At 49.5% G+C, this 17,541-nt stretch overlaps 1 protein-coding gene across 14 annotated transcripts in view; it reads left to right on the top strand.

Annotated features, from left to right (window-relative positions):
- Positions 1-17,541, top strand: part of GAS7 (growth arrest specific 7) — a 200,569-nt gene that overhangs the window by 144,702 nt on the left and 38,326 nt on the right. For 8 of the 14 annotated variants that reach the window (XM_036100084.2, XM_036100086.2, XM_036100090.2 and 5 more), the window contains one exon: positions 11,475-11,560. The exons of the other annotated variants lie outside the window; for them this stretch is intronic. In XM_036100084.2, coding sequence (XP_035955977.1) covers positions 11,475-11,560 — 86 coding nt within the window. The remainder of the gene's footprint in view (positions 1-11,474; positions 11,561-17,541) is intronic. 14 annotated transcript variants of the gene reach the window in all.

Genomic DNA, 17,541 nt, shown 5'->3' with positions numbered 1-17,541 from the left:
GGCCTCGTTTGGCCCATTTACACAGCGCGAGGGCCTGGAGAAAGGCCGTGGCTCAGGTCCTGTCCAGCCCTCCGCGGATCACGGTTCTTGATTCTCTCCACCCCAGGGCACGGACACGCTCTGTGTCCACGCTCGGGGATGGGAGGGAAGGAACCTTATCCATGAGGCTGTAGGAGCCTCCGTGATGTTTTGACATCTTCTTTTCTAGCTTTTGAACAAAACTTCTCTGGAGAATGAAATAGGAGGCACATGGGCAGTTCCCTCTACGGGGAGCACTAGGTTTTTTCCAGATACTCTCTCATTCAGTTTTGCAGGCAGCTTTCAGGAGATTGAAAGACTCGGCGGGGACATGAGGTTGCTGGAGCTTAACCGTCCCCCCCGACCCCGTGATCCTGGGCTTGTCGACTCCCCTCCTGGGGACTGCTCCGAGCCCCCGATCTCAGCCCCTCTTGTTGTACTCGGGCTTCTGCAAATGCAGCAGTGGTGGGGTTTCAAGCCTTTCCTTCAAAGGCTATGCCGGATGCTGTTCTCGGTGCCTGGGATCGCACCACAGACAAGCCACACCTGTGTTTGGAACTGCTCCCAGGAACCCACATTCTAGCAGGGGACTTGGGCAAACAAGCAAACGTGAAATATGTCAGATTGTCCTTGCAAGGCATTAAAGTTGGACCGAGTGGGACTGGGGAGTCAGGGACGGCCCCAGTGAAGAGCAGATGGGTATGTGTGGAGGGCGGTGGTGAAGTATTGTGGGCCAGGGAGCAGCCAGTGCAAAGGCCCTGGGGCAGGAGTGACGTTGGCATGGCCATTGTGGCTGGAGGGTGGGTGGGGGGCGAGGGGGAGAGTGGTAGGTGATGAGGGGAGAGCAGTCAGCAGGGACAGAACCTGCCGGGTTCCCCAAGCTACAGGAAGGTGGTGGGATTTCATCCTGAGCTCGGTGGTTGGAAGTGAGGGTAAGAGCGACTTGCAGTGGAGGTGTCTTATCTTCATGAGATGCTGCCTTTTCGAAGCAGCCGGGCACTACTTAGCTGAGTCAGGATTGCTCTTGGTTAAGCAGCGACGGGCATTACGGTGGGGTTGGGGGTGGGGGGGTAGGGGGTGAGAGCAGCGTGGAAAACTCCACCTCATTCATTGACCACAGACATCCCATATGGTCCTTTCTGAAGAAGAACATGGAAAAGCAGGTCAGGAAGAATCTCTGCAGGAACCCCAAAGGAACCCGGCCAAGGTCAGCTCAGGCAGCCTCCCCTTCGTGGAGGCAGAAGGCTGAAGAAGTCCACGGGGCTGTTTTACTCCTGAGTTGTAGCTTGTGGAGAGGGTTTGAACAACCACCTGTGGACAGTGGCTGTTTTTAATTCTTAGTGCAGGTCGGAAGCATAGCCCAGCCAGGTTACCAGCTGGAGAGCGAGATCTGGGAACACGCCCAGTGCCCCCCACAAAGGGGATTCCACTCTTTGAATGCTGGGTGCTGCTTAAGGGTCAGCACTGGGCTGGGGACTTTCCCTCCACTTTCTCCTTTAAGACCACCAGCGTCGGGAGCTGTGTTTATCCCATAAGCTTGACTAGAGGCGTTTCACGCCAGGTCTTCTGGGTGAGGTCCGCGTAACCCAAACAGAACAGCAAAGGCTCTATTCAGTAACTGCTACGAATATTAAAAATGATCCTTGGGCTGGTTTAATATGCAGTGCAGACGCAATGATTTATGGGCAGAGTGAAAAACAATCTTCTGGGAGTTTCGTGGATGCGTCACTGGGTAAAACGAAGGACACTGCAGAGCAGTGTGGTCCAGTAGAACTTTCTGGGATAACAGAAATGTGCCGTATCTACGCTGTCCACGGTGGTAACATTAGGCACATGGCTAATGGACGCGTGAAATGTGTCCAGTGCAGCCGAGGAACTGAATTCTTAACTTAATTTTACTTTATTTAATACATATATTTTTTTATTTTGGAGTGATTTTAGGTTTACAGAGGAATTACGAAGCCGGTACAGAGAGTTCTTATATACCCTCGCCTCAGTTTCCCCGACGGTGAATATCCTACATAACTGGGGTGTGCTTGTCAAAAGTAAGAAACGAACATTCTGTGTCACCGTTAATTAAATTTTATGCGGATGTCACCAGTTTTTCCACTAATGTCCTCTTTCTGTTCTGGGATCCAGTCCTGGGTACCACATGGCATTTATATTTTATTTAAATTTAATTGCTTAGAGGGGCTCCTGGGTGGCTCAGTCAGTTAGGCATCCGACTCTTCATTTTGGATCAGGTCATGATCTCAGGGTCCTGGGATCGAGCCCCGCATCGGGCTCTCTGCTCAGCGGGGAGTCTGCTTCTCCCTCTCACTGTCTCTCTCTGTGTTCTCTCTCTCTCTCAAATAAATAAAATCTTTAGAAAAAAAAAATCTTTAAAATAAATAAATAAATGTAACTGGTTAGGATTTAAATAGCTACCTCTGCCTAGTGGCTCAATTATCAGCTGGGGCAGGTGTGGAGAGTGAATTCCTTTCTGAGCTTCCGGGACTGGGATGTGCATTGAGCGTTCGTTTGTGTGTTTCTTAAAGGCTGGAGGAAATCCATCGCTTTCTGAGTCATCCTGCTGGTGAGGGAGTGGGAGTTATCAGGAAACCTGGGTTCACATTCTGGCTTTGCCCGGCCTGAGGGCTTGAGCCCACTGAGGGATCATCCTTAGGTGAAGGGCCTGCTTCCAGATCACAGGACACCTCCCACTGGAAGGGGACTTGTGTGTTCCTTACTGCGTCTCGTCAGCTGAGGCCCCCGAGGACCTCACCGAAGCCTATTTAACATCGATGCCGTGGACAGTAGCCACAGGCTTGGAACCATGTACAACCACATGGGCAGATGTATTGTGGGTTCTGTTTTGGGGAATCCAGTTTATAGTTTAGACAGTCAGGGAAGACCGTGAAAACCAGATGGCCAGACAGATGTTTCCAGACCGGAAGATTCTAATGTAACACTGCTCCCCCCAAACAGAGTGAGTGGGTAGACGCAAATTTCCTTGATCACACGGGGTGTGGTGAGGGTGTGAGGTAGGAATTGTGCCCATAGTACCTTCCGAGGTGCTGAGCACAACGCTGACCCCAAGTGTGCCTTGGTTCACCTGACTTCAAAACCCGCCTTCTTACAGAACAGCTGTTCCCAAAATGGGTTCTGTGGTATCCTTGCTTTTCTGCCTCAAATGGGTTCTGCGTCCGTGTAAGTGTGGGAATACCACACACACTGTTGCCTTGTTTGAGGTTCACCGAGCACATCAGCATATGGGAATACTCATTTTATAGGGCTTCACAGATGTTGGGTTTTCTGTGGACGGAAGGTTTGTGGTAACCCCGCATCGAGCAAGAATGTCAGCGCCACGTTTCCAACAACGTTTACTCACTTCGCGTCTCTGTGTCACATTTTGATCATACTCTCGATGTTTCAAGCTTTTTCTTTCTAATTATATTTATTATGGTGACTTGCTTTGTGATCGGTGATCTTTGATGTTACTGTTGTAATGGTGTTGGGACAACCACAAGCCATGTGCCTATAGGACTATGAACTTCACTGATAAATGTGTGTGTTCTGACTACCCAAGTGACAGGCCATTCCATCTCTCCCTCTCCTCGGCCTTCCTATTCCCTGAGACACAACAATATTGAAATGAGGCCAATTAATAACCCTACAGTGGCCTCTAAGTGTTCCAGGAAAAGGAAGAGTCACGCGTCTCTCACTTGAAATCAAAAGCTAGAAATGGTTACACTTAGGAAGACACGTTGAAGGCCAAGATCAGCCAAAAGCTTGGCCTCTTGTGCCAAAGCTTGTGAGCCAAGTTGTGAACCCAGAGGAAAAATTCTTGAAGGAAATTAAACTGCTACTCCGGTGAACACACGAATGATAAGAAAGAGAGACAGCAAGAAAGCTGATGTGGAGAGAGTCTCCGTGGTCTGGGTAGAAGACCAAACCTGCCCCAACGTTCCCTTAAGCCAAAAGCCTAATCCAGAGCAAGCCCTAATGCTCATCAGTTCTGTGAAGGCCGAGAGAGGCGAGGAAGCCGCAGAAGAAAAGTCTGAAGCTAGCAGAGGTTGGTTCAGGAGGTTTAAGGAAAGAAGCCTTCTCCATGACATAAAAGTGCAAGGTTAAGCAGCAAGTGCTGATGTAGAGGCTGCAGTAAGTTCCAGAAGATGGAGCTAAGTAATGAAGGTGTCTACACTCAGCAACAGATCTTCAGTGTAGATGAAATAGCCTTCTATTGGAAGAAGACGCCACCTAGGACTTTCACAGCTGGAGAGAAGAAGTCAACGCCCGGCTTCAAAGCTTCAAAGGACAGGCTGACTCTCTTGCTAGGGGCTCATGCAGCTGGTGACTTCAAGTTGAAGCCAATGCTTGTTTACCATTCTGAGAATCCCAGGGCCTTTCGGAATGATGCTAAGTCTACTCTGCCTTTGCTCTCTCAATGGAACAACAAAGCCCGCTTGACAGCACATCTGTTTATGACATAGTTAACTGTAGAGACCTACTGCTCAGAAAAAAGGATTCTTTTCAAAATATGTCTGCTCATTGACCATGCACCTGGTCTCCCCAGAGCTCTGGTGGAGATGGGTAGTGAGATGCATGTTGTTTGCCTGCCTGCCAACGTGACAATCATCTGCAGCCCATGGGTCAAGGAGTCACTTTGACCTTCAAGTTTTATTATGTGAGAAATCTATTTTGTAAGGCTCTAGCTGCCAAAGATAGTGATTCCTCTGATGGATCTGGGCAGAGGAAATTGAAAACCTTCTGGAAAAGATTCTCCCTTCTTCATTCATGAGGTCAAAATATCAACACAAACAGGAGTTTGGAGGCAGTCAATTCCAACCCTCAAGGAATGACTCTGAGGGGGGTCAAGACTCGAGTGGAGGAGGTCACTGCAGATGTGGTGGAAATAGCAGGAGACCTAGAATCAGGTGGAGCCAAGAAATGGGATTGAATCGCTGCGATCTCATGATCAAACTTGAATGGATGAGGAGTGGCTTCTTGTGGATGAGCAAAGAACGTGGCTTCTTTTTTTTCTTTTTCTTTTTTATTGTTATGTTAATCACCATACATTACATCATTAGGTTTTGATGTGGTGTTCCGTGATTCATTTTTCGTGCATAACACCCAGTGCTCCATGCAGAACGTGCCCTCTTTAATACCCATCACCAGGCTAACCCATCCTCCCATCCCCCTCCCCTCTAGAAACCTCAGTTTGTTTTTCAGAGTCCATCGTCTCTCATGGTTCGTCTCCCCCTCCGATTTACCCCCCTTCATTCTTCCCCTCCTGCTATCTTCTTCTTCTTCTTTTTTTTTTTCCTTAACATATATTGCATTATTTGTTTCAGAGGTACAGATCTGTGATTCAACAGTCTTGCACAATTCACAGCACTCACCATATAACATACCCTCCCCAGTGTCTATCACCCAGCCACCCCATCCCTCCCACCCCACCCCCCACTCCAGCAACCCTCAGTTTGTTTCCTGAGATTAAGAATGCCTCATATCAGTGAGGTCATATGATACATGTCTTTCTCTAATTGACTTATTTCGCTCAGCATAACACCCTCCAGTTCCATCCACGTCGTTGCAAATGGCAAGATCTCATTCCTTTTGATGGCTGCATAATATTCCATGGTGTGTGTGTGTGTGTGTGTGTGTGTGTGTGTATATACATACACATATACATATATATATGTATATATATATATACCACATCTTCTTTATCCATTCATCTATTGATGGACATCTTGGCTCTTTCCACAGTTTGGCTATTGCGGACATTGCTGCTATAAACATCGGGGTGCACATACCCCTTCGGATCCCTACATTTGTATCTTTGGGGTAAATACTCAGTAGTGCAATTGCTGGATCGTATGGTAGCTCTATTTTCAACTTTTTGAGGAACCTCCATACTGTTTTCGAGAGTGGCTGCACCAGCTTGCATTCCCACCAACAGTGTAGGAGGGTTCCCCTTTCTCCGCATCCCCGCCAACATCTGTCGTTTCCTGACTTGTTAATTTTAGGCATTCTGACTGGTGTGAGGTGGTATCTCATTGAGGTTTTGATTTGGATTTCCCTGATGCCGAGCGGTGTTGAGCACTTTTTCATATGTCTGTTGGCCATTTGGATGTCTTCTTTGGAAAAATGTCTGTTCATGTCTTCTGCCCATTTCTTGATTGGATTCTTTGTTCTTTGGGTGTTGAGTTTGATAAGTTCTTTATAGATTTTGGATACTAGCCCTTTATCTGATATGTCATTTGCAAATATCTTCTCCCATTCTGTCGGTTGAAAGAACGTGGCTTCTTGAGATGGAATCTACAGGATGCTGTGAAGATTGTTGAAACAAGGGTCGAGAATATTCCATGAACTTCGTTGATAAAGCAGCAGCAGGGTTTGAGAGGACCGACTCCGATTTTGAAGGAAGTTCTCCTGTGGGTCAAATGCTATCAAACAGCATCGCCTGCTACAGAGAAATCATTCGTGAAAGGAAGAGTCGATCAATGCAGCAAATTTCACTGTTGTCTTATTTTAAGAAATTGCCGGTCACCCCAGCCTTCAGCAGCCACCAACCTGAGCATCTGGTAGCCATCAACACTGAGGCAAGACCCTCCACCAGCAAAAACATGAGGACTCCCTGAAAGCTCAGATGATGGCTAATGGTTTTTTTAAAGCTATAAAGCATTTTTAAATTAAGTGTGTACATTTTTTTAGACATAACGTTATTGCACACTTAATAGAGTGTAGCTTAAACATAACTTTTATGTGCACTGAGAAATCAAAACATTCATTTGACTCTCCTTATTATGACGTTCGCTTTATTGTGGTGGTCTGGAGCCCAACCTGCAATATCTCTGAGGTGTGCCTGTATTTAAAAAGGCCTCCTGCAATAAAGTAATTTATATCTGAATAATGGGGGCACCTGTCCCAAAGTCTTTGTATCATAAGACTCTACCCTTTACCTTCACTGCTTTGCACTTAGAACGAACATCCTGCCAAATTGGTGTCGTGTGTCGCATGCCCGGGGAAACTCTGCATTCTGCCGTGTTGAATATGTGAATGGTGGGGGGAGGGTTCAGGAACAAGGCCTTGTTGGGGCTCCTGGGTTTCTTCAGTTTGAGGAAAGAAATTATGTGTTTATTCCAGAAAGAAGGGAGATTGGGCCAGACCTAAAAGGGGGCTGTCTCCAGGGCTGATTTTCTTGTTTGACAGAGTAAGTCTACCCTTGGGGGTCCTTTAGGGAACAGAAACGTGGACAGTGGGGCATGGAGGTTGGAGCTTTCTGTGTTGGGGGCCTGGAGCTAGAGGGGAGTGTGAATTCTGGGCAGCAGATGTTGCTGGCTCTCCTCTGTTGCTTGGCCTCTCTCGACAATTCCTGCTACGCTCCATTTCTGTTTTTATTCACATCCTCTCCCTCTGCCCCCTGAAGACCTCCTTTCCCTTTCTACCCAAATACCTGTCCCCTCCTCTCATGACTCATCTCTCAAGCCCTCCCTCTGTTTAACTGCCCACAAAGAGGAATGAAATGTGTGCGTGTGTGTTTATATTTGTGTTTGAAATTATGAAAGTTACTACATAAGAGCTTTCTGTTCCCTTTTTCTTATTTTAAAAACAGCTGAATTTGGCATTTTACTTTTTTTTTTTTTAATATCTCCAGACTGAATTATGTTCCTTATGGTTATGAGCAGTCCTTGACCAATTTTATTTTAATCCCACTCCCACCCCCTGGAGGCTGGAGGCTTCAAAAGCACCCACTTCTGGCCTTACTTGTTTTGCATCTAACCCCTGGTAAGCTGAGAGGACTGGAAATAATCAGAGACGCTTGTGGGTGAGCCATAACTTTTCAGATCTCCACCGATTGCTTTTCTGAGTGTGCCTGGGACTGGTAGAGTGAAACACAGCAAGACCAGGCAGGGGAGAGCTGCTGGGTGGGGAGAAATGGTTGGATGGGAAATTATTTTTTCTTTCCCAGTAATTGTTTTGACATGGAAAGTAATTAGCCAGCAGCTGACAGCTCAGAACTGAAGTGAGAACAAGAGAATGGATTAGGGGCAGAATGCCCCTGCATTTGCCAGTTCCTGGCCACCGTTCATGTGGCGGGCGGGGCGCCTGGGGGATGCTGGAAGCAAAGACAGACAGCAGTGTACTGAGGGTGCACTTTTAGGTGCCATGAGGGGAGGAGGTGGGGGTCGGAAGGGGCTGGGGACAACCCTGGTGTACAGGGATCCAATATCATCAAAGGTAGTGACTCCTTCCTAGCTAAGACCTGCTTGGGTAAGAATTGACATATTTCGTGTTTGTAGTCACACGGAACTGTGGTTCGGTTCTTCTGTGGTCTTTGGTAGATTTTCGGGATCGGGGTAATGCTGATTTTTGTATAATCAACTGGGAAATTTACCACGTTTCCAAACTCTTGGTATAGTTTATGTCTAGGTATTTCTTTATTGAGCGTTTAAGCGAAGTTGCCCATAAAACCGTCTGGGTCCAGTGCCTTTTGGAGGGAGGTCATTTTTCTAAGGTTTTACTCATTTTGGTGTTTCTAGTGTCCTTTGAAACCGTTTTTGATCATTTGATTCTTATGGAAGGTTATGTATTTATTAGCATGTAGTTATAAATCCTATGCGCTTGCATTAAAAAAAAACTCTTACGAGATCTGCTTATGTTTTCTTTCTAACTCTACATTCTGAGCATTCGTGCAGTCTCTCAGTCTCAGATTAGATGGGCTGACCTGCTTTTTTATTGTTGTGATCCCCCCGCCGAAAGCCACCCCCACACAAAGAGAACTCGCCTGAGTTGCGAATGTCATCCTGTTTCCTAACCAGTTCATTTCTAGTGCCATATTTATATCCCCTTCTCATGTTTTCCTTTGGTTTACTTTACTGGCTTGTAAAGGTTTTTCTGAATTCTTAATTTGAATGTTTAGTCCATTTATTTGTATTTCCTTGGTCTTGGTAATGGAATAATGGAGGCTATGGGTTTTCCTCCAAATATAATTCAAGCCTTATCCCATCTGTTTTGATATGTTCTTCCTGATTATTTTCTAAATATTGTGTAATTCCGGTTTTTAAATTCTTTGACCTGACATTAGGAGGGCATTTTCTGAAATTTCCAAGTGTTTGGTTGTTGGAGGGATAGGGATCTTGTGTATTTGTTCTTTCATTACTAGTACCTGCTTTTATTGCGTTCTGGTCAAAGAATGTGGCCTGTGTTCTTTATGCCTTTTGCGATTTAGCAACACCTTATTTGTGACTTCAGTATGCCCAGGCCTTTTAAAATGTTCCGTGGCTTGTTGGCAAAAGATGTTATCTTGGGCATCTGGGTGGCTCAGTCAGTTAAGCGTCTGCCTTCAGCTCGGGTCATGATCTCGGGGTCCTGGGATCGAGCCCCGCATCGGGCTCCCAGCTCAGCGGTGAGTCTCCTTCTCCCTCTGCCGCTCCTCCCACTCATCTTTCTCTCTCTCTCAAATAAATAAATAAAATCTTTTAAAAAAAGATGTTATCTTTGTTTGTAACCCATGATGTTTAGTATCCAGTTCATTCAGCCTCCTAAATGAAATTACTGAGATATTCTACATCCTCACTTTTCTCTACTACTCAGTCATTGACTGAAAGCAGTGTAACTAAGGTTTTCTCCTGTCGTCTTTAGATTCTCCGGCATATGTGTTTTATCCATTTCAGTGCTATGCTGTTTGATAAATGACGGTTCTCAAATGCTACGCCTTCATCATGGGTTGTATTTATCATCAGCCTAGTGCCCTTCCTGGCATAGCTTATGCTGACCTGAGGAACTTCTCCTCGATCCCCTCAGCATTCCGTGATGCTCTTCGAATCGCACCCCTAGCTCCCTTTACACCAGCGTGCTCATGGATATAGTATTAGCATGTAACTGGCTGCCGAGGGGCCTGAGTGCAGACCAGGGCTGTGACTGGTCATGCGGGTTAATTTCTTGGTGGTTGTTGCTTCCCCAGCCAGCTGCACTGGGGGCCAGCCACGTGCCCAGTTTTCCTGTCGCCTTCCTGTGTCTGTGCCTACCCACTTCCAGGGTGTCAGGCAAGCCTCGCAGATCAGGGAGAAGCCCAGCTGCCCAGAGGGGTCTGCTAAGGGGGGGTCTGTGTTTCTGCTCGCAGGGGGCGCTGCATTTTTCACTGCAAATGGCAGAGAATGGGGGACATCCCCCAGCATGAAAATGGTTCCCGCGTGGGATGGCCTTCATCACCCCCATTGCTTCATCACCCCATTGCCTGCCTCCAGCAGAGCAGTAGATGTTAGTGACTTTTAGCCAACCTCTCCCCTTGCTTCCTGCCACACTGCAGGGTGCTCCCAAAGAACCAAGCGTTGGACCTCAGTTTGTGTATCTTCTCTGGTTTGACCTGTGCAGTCTATATGTTGCAGCAATTCCTCCAAGCCTGGGGCATGCGGAAAGCATGCTTCCCTGGTGTCTACTAGAGATCACGCAGGCTTGGGGCTCAAGGAGCAGAAGCAGTGGTCTTCCCTCCCTCCATCTATCCTTCTCCCCTTTTCATGAATTACTTCATGACTCAAAGCTCCCTTTCGCAAGTACTGCCCCCATTGGATTTTCATGCCAACCGAGTAGGTTTGGAGACTGGGGAGGATTATCCCCATTTCACAGATCTGGAAGCTGAGGCTCACAGAGGAGGAACTGCTCCCTAAGCTCACGTAACCGTGTCCGCGAGGGAGCAGACCCGAGATCGCACGGGTCCCAGTGGGTACTTGTGGCATCAGGAGCCTGTGGGGGTGTTGGGAGCTTTGAATTGGCAGTTTCCCAGTGGAAACGGAAATGCTACAAGCCCGCCCTGCCCCCCACCACCCCCATAAGAGAGCAGGTTGATCAGCACACCTTGGGAGCATAGTGAGTGTCAGGGGTAGAATTTTGCAGCCTTGAATTTTTTTCCTTTTTTTTTTTTTTTTTTTTTTACTTTAGGAAAACTGAGACTCAAAAGGGATGGCCTGTGATCCCCCCGGCTATTAATCGGCAAAGCCAAATTTCATAGAAACCAGTAAACCCCGTGCTCTTTCCATTCTATACTAGTATTACAGTGCTGTGAGGGCGAGGGTGGGGGCGTTCCTCTGGGGAGATGCCACCAGGTGGCAGAGGGGCCACCTGACTCCGTGGAGTCAGCACCAGTGGCCACAACTGATGTGGCATTTTCAAGTGACGGCTGTGGACTGTAGTGACCCCACCTCCTATTATGGAAGCACGTCCGTCTCTGGTTCAGAAAGAAACGCGGTCCTCCCAAGAGTCGCACAGTTGGGAGCTGGGGATTAGAGAGATGCTTGCGACCCATCTCTAGCTCCGCGAACCCTGGTCAGAGCCCAGGAGATGGTCCTGGCCGAGCGAGACATCTCAGAGGCTGGCGGACCGTGACGTGGGGGAAGGGACCACGGTTGCAGGCAGTCGGTGTCGCCCGTGTGTGCCTGGCGTGGCCTCTGAGCAGTGTTTCTTTCCCGCAGTGAATGGATACCACGTGGCAGGGACCCCAGCGCACCCTCCCGAGACTGCCCACATGAGTGTCCGAAAATCCACCGGTGATTCCCAGGTAAGGGGTCATGTTACGGGAGGTAGGGGTCACCAGGGAGGTGCCGTGAAGACAGCACCGCATGGGGGTCCAGGTGACCACAGCCCGGGTGTGCCCCAAGTAGAAAGTGGCTGGTATATCTGGGTCGTTCCTGTGTGCTGTGATTGGGAGAGAGTGGGCGATTGTGGTTTGTTGGTTTTCTCTAGAAGTTGAGGGTGGTTGGAGTGGGGTGATGGTGGTGGATTGTAACCATCGTTGGGGCAGAGGGGTCCATCCTGCCGTCTGGATTCCTGATAAATACCGTCTCGGTTTCTGTCACTTTAAGGATATGGATGGGGCCAGGCCACTTTCATTCTTCTACTCACCCCCTTTCCCTGCCCCAGACTTCACCCAGAACGGAATTCTGTGAAATGTTTTCTCACTTTTAATAATCTAGCAGCGAGACCTCGATGGGATGGGAAGAAACGGGAGAATGGTTTAAGATTCATTCCCATCCTGTTTTCTCATTCATCCTGTCCGTTGACACCTGGACAAACACCTGTCTACCTTTCCCGTCTTAAAGGCGAGGCCACCGAGTCTCAGGCTGCTTAAGCAGGTGACACGAATACCGAGCGGTCAGTCTGGACCTCAATGCCGAGCCCCTTGGTGTTTTGAGTTGCGTTAAACTGTGTCTAAGGAGGTGAGGATTGGCTTATTTATTCTATCCATCAGTTATATCCAGGAGATGTTCTTAACGAGGGCTGCGGACTCCGTCAGCCCTTTCCAGGCCCCAGGGATGATGGTGGTGATCGTGATAGTTGCCGGTGCTCAGGATGAGAGTAGCTGCTTGTCACCCCCAGCAGTGGGTCCTGTGCACCAGAAAGAAAGGCCTCATGATCTGTTGCTGCAGTCGGCTAAAATGTGACACTTAGCTTCAATGCAGGCAAGAGCATTCCTTTTTGGAAACTTCATGAAGTTGTCTTAGGAGGCTGAGCATCGGGCTCAGGTTCAGTTCAGCGAGTGCTCTGGAAAAGAATCCGGACGTCCGTGTGGGCCGAGACTTCTTACATTCTGATGGGCTCACTCATCACCCAGGCCTTTGTTAAAATGTAGATTCTGATTCAGGAGGTCTAGGAAAGATCCTAAGGTCCTGTTTCCAAGCAGTCCCCGGATGATGCTTAATGATGCTGGGGATGCTGATGATGGTGGGGATCCTGGGGATGCTGGGGATGCTGGGGATGCTGGGGATCCTGGGGATGCTGGGGATGCTGGGGATGCTGATGATGCTGGGGATCCTGGGGATGCTGGGGATGCTGGGGATCCTGGGGATGCTGGGGATGGTGGGGATGCTGGGGATCCTGGGGATGGTGGGGATGCTGGGGATCCTGGGGATGCTGGGGATGCTGGGGATGCTGATGATGCTGGGGATCCTGGGGATGCTGGGGATGCTGATGATGGTGGGGATGCTGGGGATCCTGGGGATGCTGGGGATGCTGGAGATGCTGATGATGCTGGGGATGCTAGGGATCCTGGGGATGCTGGAGATGCTGATGATGCTGGGGATGCTGGGGATCCTGGGGATGCTGGGGATGCTGGGGATCCTGATGATGCTGATGATGGTGGGGATGCTGGGGATCCTGGGGATGCTGGGGATCCTGGGGATGCTGGGGATGCTGGGGATCCTGGGGATGCTGGGGATGGTGGGGATCCTGGGGATGCTGGGGATGGTGGGGATCCTGGGGATGCTGGGCATGCTGGGCATGCTGGGCATGCTGGGGATGCTGATGATGGTGGGGATGCTGGGGATGCTGGGGATCCTGATGATGCTGATGATGGTGGGGATGCTGGGGATGCTGGGGATCCTGGGGATGCTGGGGATGCTGGGGATGCTGATGATGCTGGGGATGCTGGGGATGCTGATGATGCTGGGGATGCTGGGGATGCTGATGATGCTGGGGATGCTGGGGATGCTGATGATGCTGGGGATGCTGGGGATGCTGATGATGCTGGGGATGCTGATGATGCTGGGGATGCTGATGATGGTGGGGATGCTGGGGATGCTGGGGATGCTGATGATGCTGGGGAAGCTGGGGATGCTGATGATGCTGGGGAAGCTGGGGATGCTGGGGATGCTGATGATGGTGGGGATGCTGGGGATGCTGATTATGGTGGGGATGCTGATGATGGTGGGGATGCTGGGGATGCTGGGGATGCTGATGATGCTGGGGAAGCTGGGGATGCTGGGGATGCTGGTCAGAGGACCGTGCCTTGAGCGAGGAGGATCTGGGCCTGGTTGATATTGCACAGCGTGTGTGTGTGTGTGTGTGTGTGTTCGTCCCCTTCACGCCCCTGCTCGTGGCACACATCACACACAGCCCTGGTATTGTGTGTTTTCTGCCGAGCAACCCCCCTCCCCCCCCCCCGCGCCGTGCCCCAAGCCTTTGCAATGCAGCCTTTATCAGTCTGTTCGGCATGAAGCTGATTCACCACCTGACTGCGGACTGTTTTCCTAAGACACCAGCCTAAATTTGGCTATGTTATCACATAACCTGACCAAGCCGGCGCTACCCCCCAGCCCCGAAATACTGTGAAGTTGTTCCCGAACTTTTTTGTTTTTTTTAACGTTTATTGCTATAACCTTCTTGGAAGCTGCTTGGACCCAGGAACGTCGCCCTCCAGCATCTGTTCTTGGAATACATTCAGGGATCCTGATTTGCGTGAGAAGCGTTTCCCTCGAGCATTATTTACGGCCCTGCAGTAGTGGACCCAGCCGAACTGTCCAGCAACAGGGGAGCTGGGTACAGTGGATTTTGGCCCCGCATAGCCAGCCCGTTCTATGATGCAGACATGAGAAAGCCCATTTCTGAAGAAAATTTCATGAGTTTAGGAAAAGGCTGAGAACCTAATACTGAGTGGGAAAAGCAGCACGCACACTGCATACACAGCCAGTCTTACTTGCGAGGAGGAAATCACATGTTCATGAAGACAAAGGACTAGAAGAAAAAGAAATCGGAACGGTGATGTTGGTCCTATCTGCGTCTAAGGCTGATTCTCCATCGGGGACGTTTGTTTGGAGACGTTTCGGTTGTCACGGCTGGGGAGGGAGCACTGCTGGCTGGCAGCTAGTGAGGAGGGTTCTGGAATATGACCAGTCATCCCATACAGCACAGGACTGCCCCCGCAACAAAGAATTATCCGGTTCGAAAATACAGTGGTATTGAGGTTGAGAAACCTTGGTCTAAAGTACTTTTTATTTTCTTTATACTTTGCAGGATCTTGCACGTTTCTTAAAATGAACACATTTTACTTGAGTAGAAGGCAGGTACCGTGCACGTTATGAGAAGCAGGGTGCTGGTACTTGGGGATGCGGGGTAGGCCAGCTGTGGAGACCCGGGAGGGGGCAGGAAGCAACTGTTTTAAGGAGCGGGTGGAGTGGATTCTTTCCAGATGATAACGTGGAAAGTTGAGGCATCATCAAAGTAACAAAAATAACGCAGTGCGTGGAGAGAACAAATATGGTTGTTCACCAGTTCCCAGAACTGGAAAGTAGCTTACTATTTTTTTTAGGCAATGGAAGGCTCTCCACAAAGGTGCTTGGGGCCAATCGCAGAAATAGGTTGAGAAGGTTTTTTTTGTTTTTTTAATTTTTTTAGAAAGATTTTATTTATTCATTTGACAGAGAAAGGGAGAGCGAGCACAAGCAGGGGGAGCAGAGGGAGAGGGAGAAGCAGGCTCTCTGTCGAGCAGGGAGCCCGATGTGGGACTCGATCCCAGAACCCTGAGATCATGACCTGAGCCGAAGGCAGACGCTTCACCGACTGAGCCACCCAGGCGCCCCTAGGATGAGAAGTTTTAGTGTTTACGGAGAGTGCCGCCAACAAATGATCCCCAAAAGTATATATAGCGCTCTTTGGCGAGTGTAGTGTTTACTCACACGGTCCCAGGCTGCCAGTTAGAATGGATAACAATTATGGCGTAGTAATACCTGAAGAATGAATGAATGAGCAAACGAACACAGGGCCATTTGAGATACAGGGTTGGGGGTGGGTTAAACGGCTTGCCCAGGGTTTGCTCAAAGGCCTGTGTGTTCTTTTTTCTGTGAGCTGTTCCTCCTTAAGCAAACTCGTCAGGGAAATTAGAATGTTGGGGCGGGGGGAACGTGTCCCTACTGTGCCCTGTTATGGGCAGGACTGCTGGCCGGTAGCCTACCTGCTCCTTCCCTAGTCCTGGGAGACCAGATGGCTGGGCACAGGTGGTGGTGATCTGGTGCCACCCAGTGGAGGTTTCTGGCCTGCAACCCTAGGGCGGGCTGCCTGGATACTGGATAAATGGGGCCCACCGGCCTGGGATGCTGGGGCATGAGAGACTGAGTTTTGCTGGCCTCCTTTGCAGAAGCACGTCCTGGCCTGTCCCCTGCCTGCCTGCCGGTGGAGGGACCCCTCTGATCCCTGTGCAGGTGGAGTGGGTACGGGGGCGGGTAAGAGACCTGCCCACCAGAGCCCGGGCCCTTTTGTGACCAACCTTTCCGTTGTTCTGGCTTCCTACGTGTGAGAGGAGAAAGGGGGTGGGACCGAGGGCTTGGAAAGTTCAGGGTCCCATTGGAGAAGGGAGCTTGAGGTGGCAGTAAGATGCTGAGATTCACCCACCTAACGGGGACCCTCCTCAGTCCAGCGACACGTGTTCCTTTGAGCGTCTCCTTCGTGGCCAGGCTCTGAGTCACAGGCAAACAGAGCCCCTGCCTGGGCGGAGGCTTGTAACTGGTGCCGGAGGAGACAGGAGATAAATGATCATTTCGTGTCGGCCGTGGTAAGTGCTGGAAGAAGTCTGTGCTCTGGGCACCTGCTTGGGTGGCCGCAGGGGGTGCTGGAAATGTCAGTGACGGGCTCCAGAAGAAGCGAGAGTAAGCTAAGACTGGACAGATGAGTGAGGGGTTAGCTTGGCCCAGGGTGGTGCTGGGGAATAGCCTTCCAGGTGGAGGGAACAGCACATGTGGATGCCTAGAGGAGGTGAAGGAAAGCGGTGGTTTCAATGAACCCGCAGAGGCCGAGTGGGGCTGTGATTTCTTGAATCAGCAGGTGCAGGGAGGGCGGGAGGGGGGCGGGGGCTGGAGGAGTCTGCACCGGCCTACTGTGAGGAGCTTGGGTTTATTCCAGCGGTACCGGGAAGTCATTGAGAGGTTTCATTCTGGATCCCGTCTGCCGAGGAGGTGGGACCCAGGCTATTCACGGGGCCGGGAGATGGTCAGAAGACCTGCCCAGCCTGGGCTCGTGGGTCTACCCAGCACTGCTTTGTAGCCCACCACCCCCCGGGGCTCTCACCTCACAGTAATGGCAGAGTGACCCAGGCGAGAGGAGACCAGGCTGGGGAGGGACTTTTTAAAAGGGAAGGAGAAAAACTTTCTAGAATCATAGGCAAAAGACATTAAAAAAAAAAAACAAAAAACCTTTTATTATGCACATTGGCAAACATTTAGAAAAGTAGAAAGCATGTTATAATAAAGTCCTAGGGACTAATCATTTAACTGCAACGATTATTCGGCCAATCTTGTTTCATTTATATCCCCATTCCTTCCCTCCCCTGGGATTATTTTAAAGCACAGTCTAATATATTGTTTTATTTTATTTTTTAAAAGATTTTATTTATTTGATGGAGAGAGCGAGAGAGCACAAGCAGGGGGAGTAGCAGAGGGAGAGAGAGAAGCATGCTCCCTGCTGAGCAGAGAGCTCAACATAGGACTCGATCCCAGGACCTGAGATCAGGACCTGAGCCAAAGGCAGACGCTTAACCAACTGGGTCACCCAGGAACCTCTGACATTTGTTTTAACTGGGAACATTTCAGAGCATATCTCTAGGGGAAGACATGAATGGGATATCGTTAGCCCACATAAGAAAACATTAATTTGGTATTTTCATCTAATATCTATAATTCATATTCAAACTCCCCATTTGTCCTCAACATGTCTTTTATAGCTGCTTTTCTCTCCAGTCCAGGGTCCATTCCAGTTTCGCACGTGGATACATTG

This window comes from Halichoerus grypus, chromosome 2, assembly GCF_964656455.1.
Source record: "Halichoerus grypus chromosome 2, mHalGry1.hap1.1, whole genome shotgun sequence".
Lineage (NCBI taxonomy): Eukaryota > Metazoa > Chordata > Mammalia > Carnivora > Phocidae > Halichoerus > Halichoerus grypus.
Note: the sequence above shows the minus strand (reverse complement) of the source record. Positions and strands in the feature narration are given on the sequence as shown.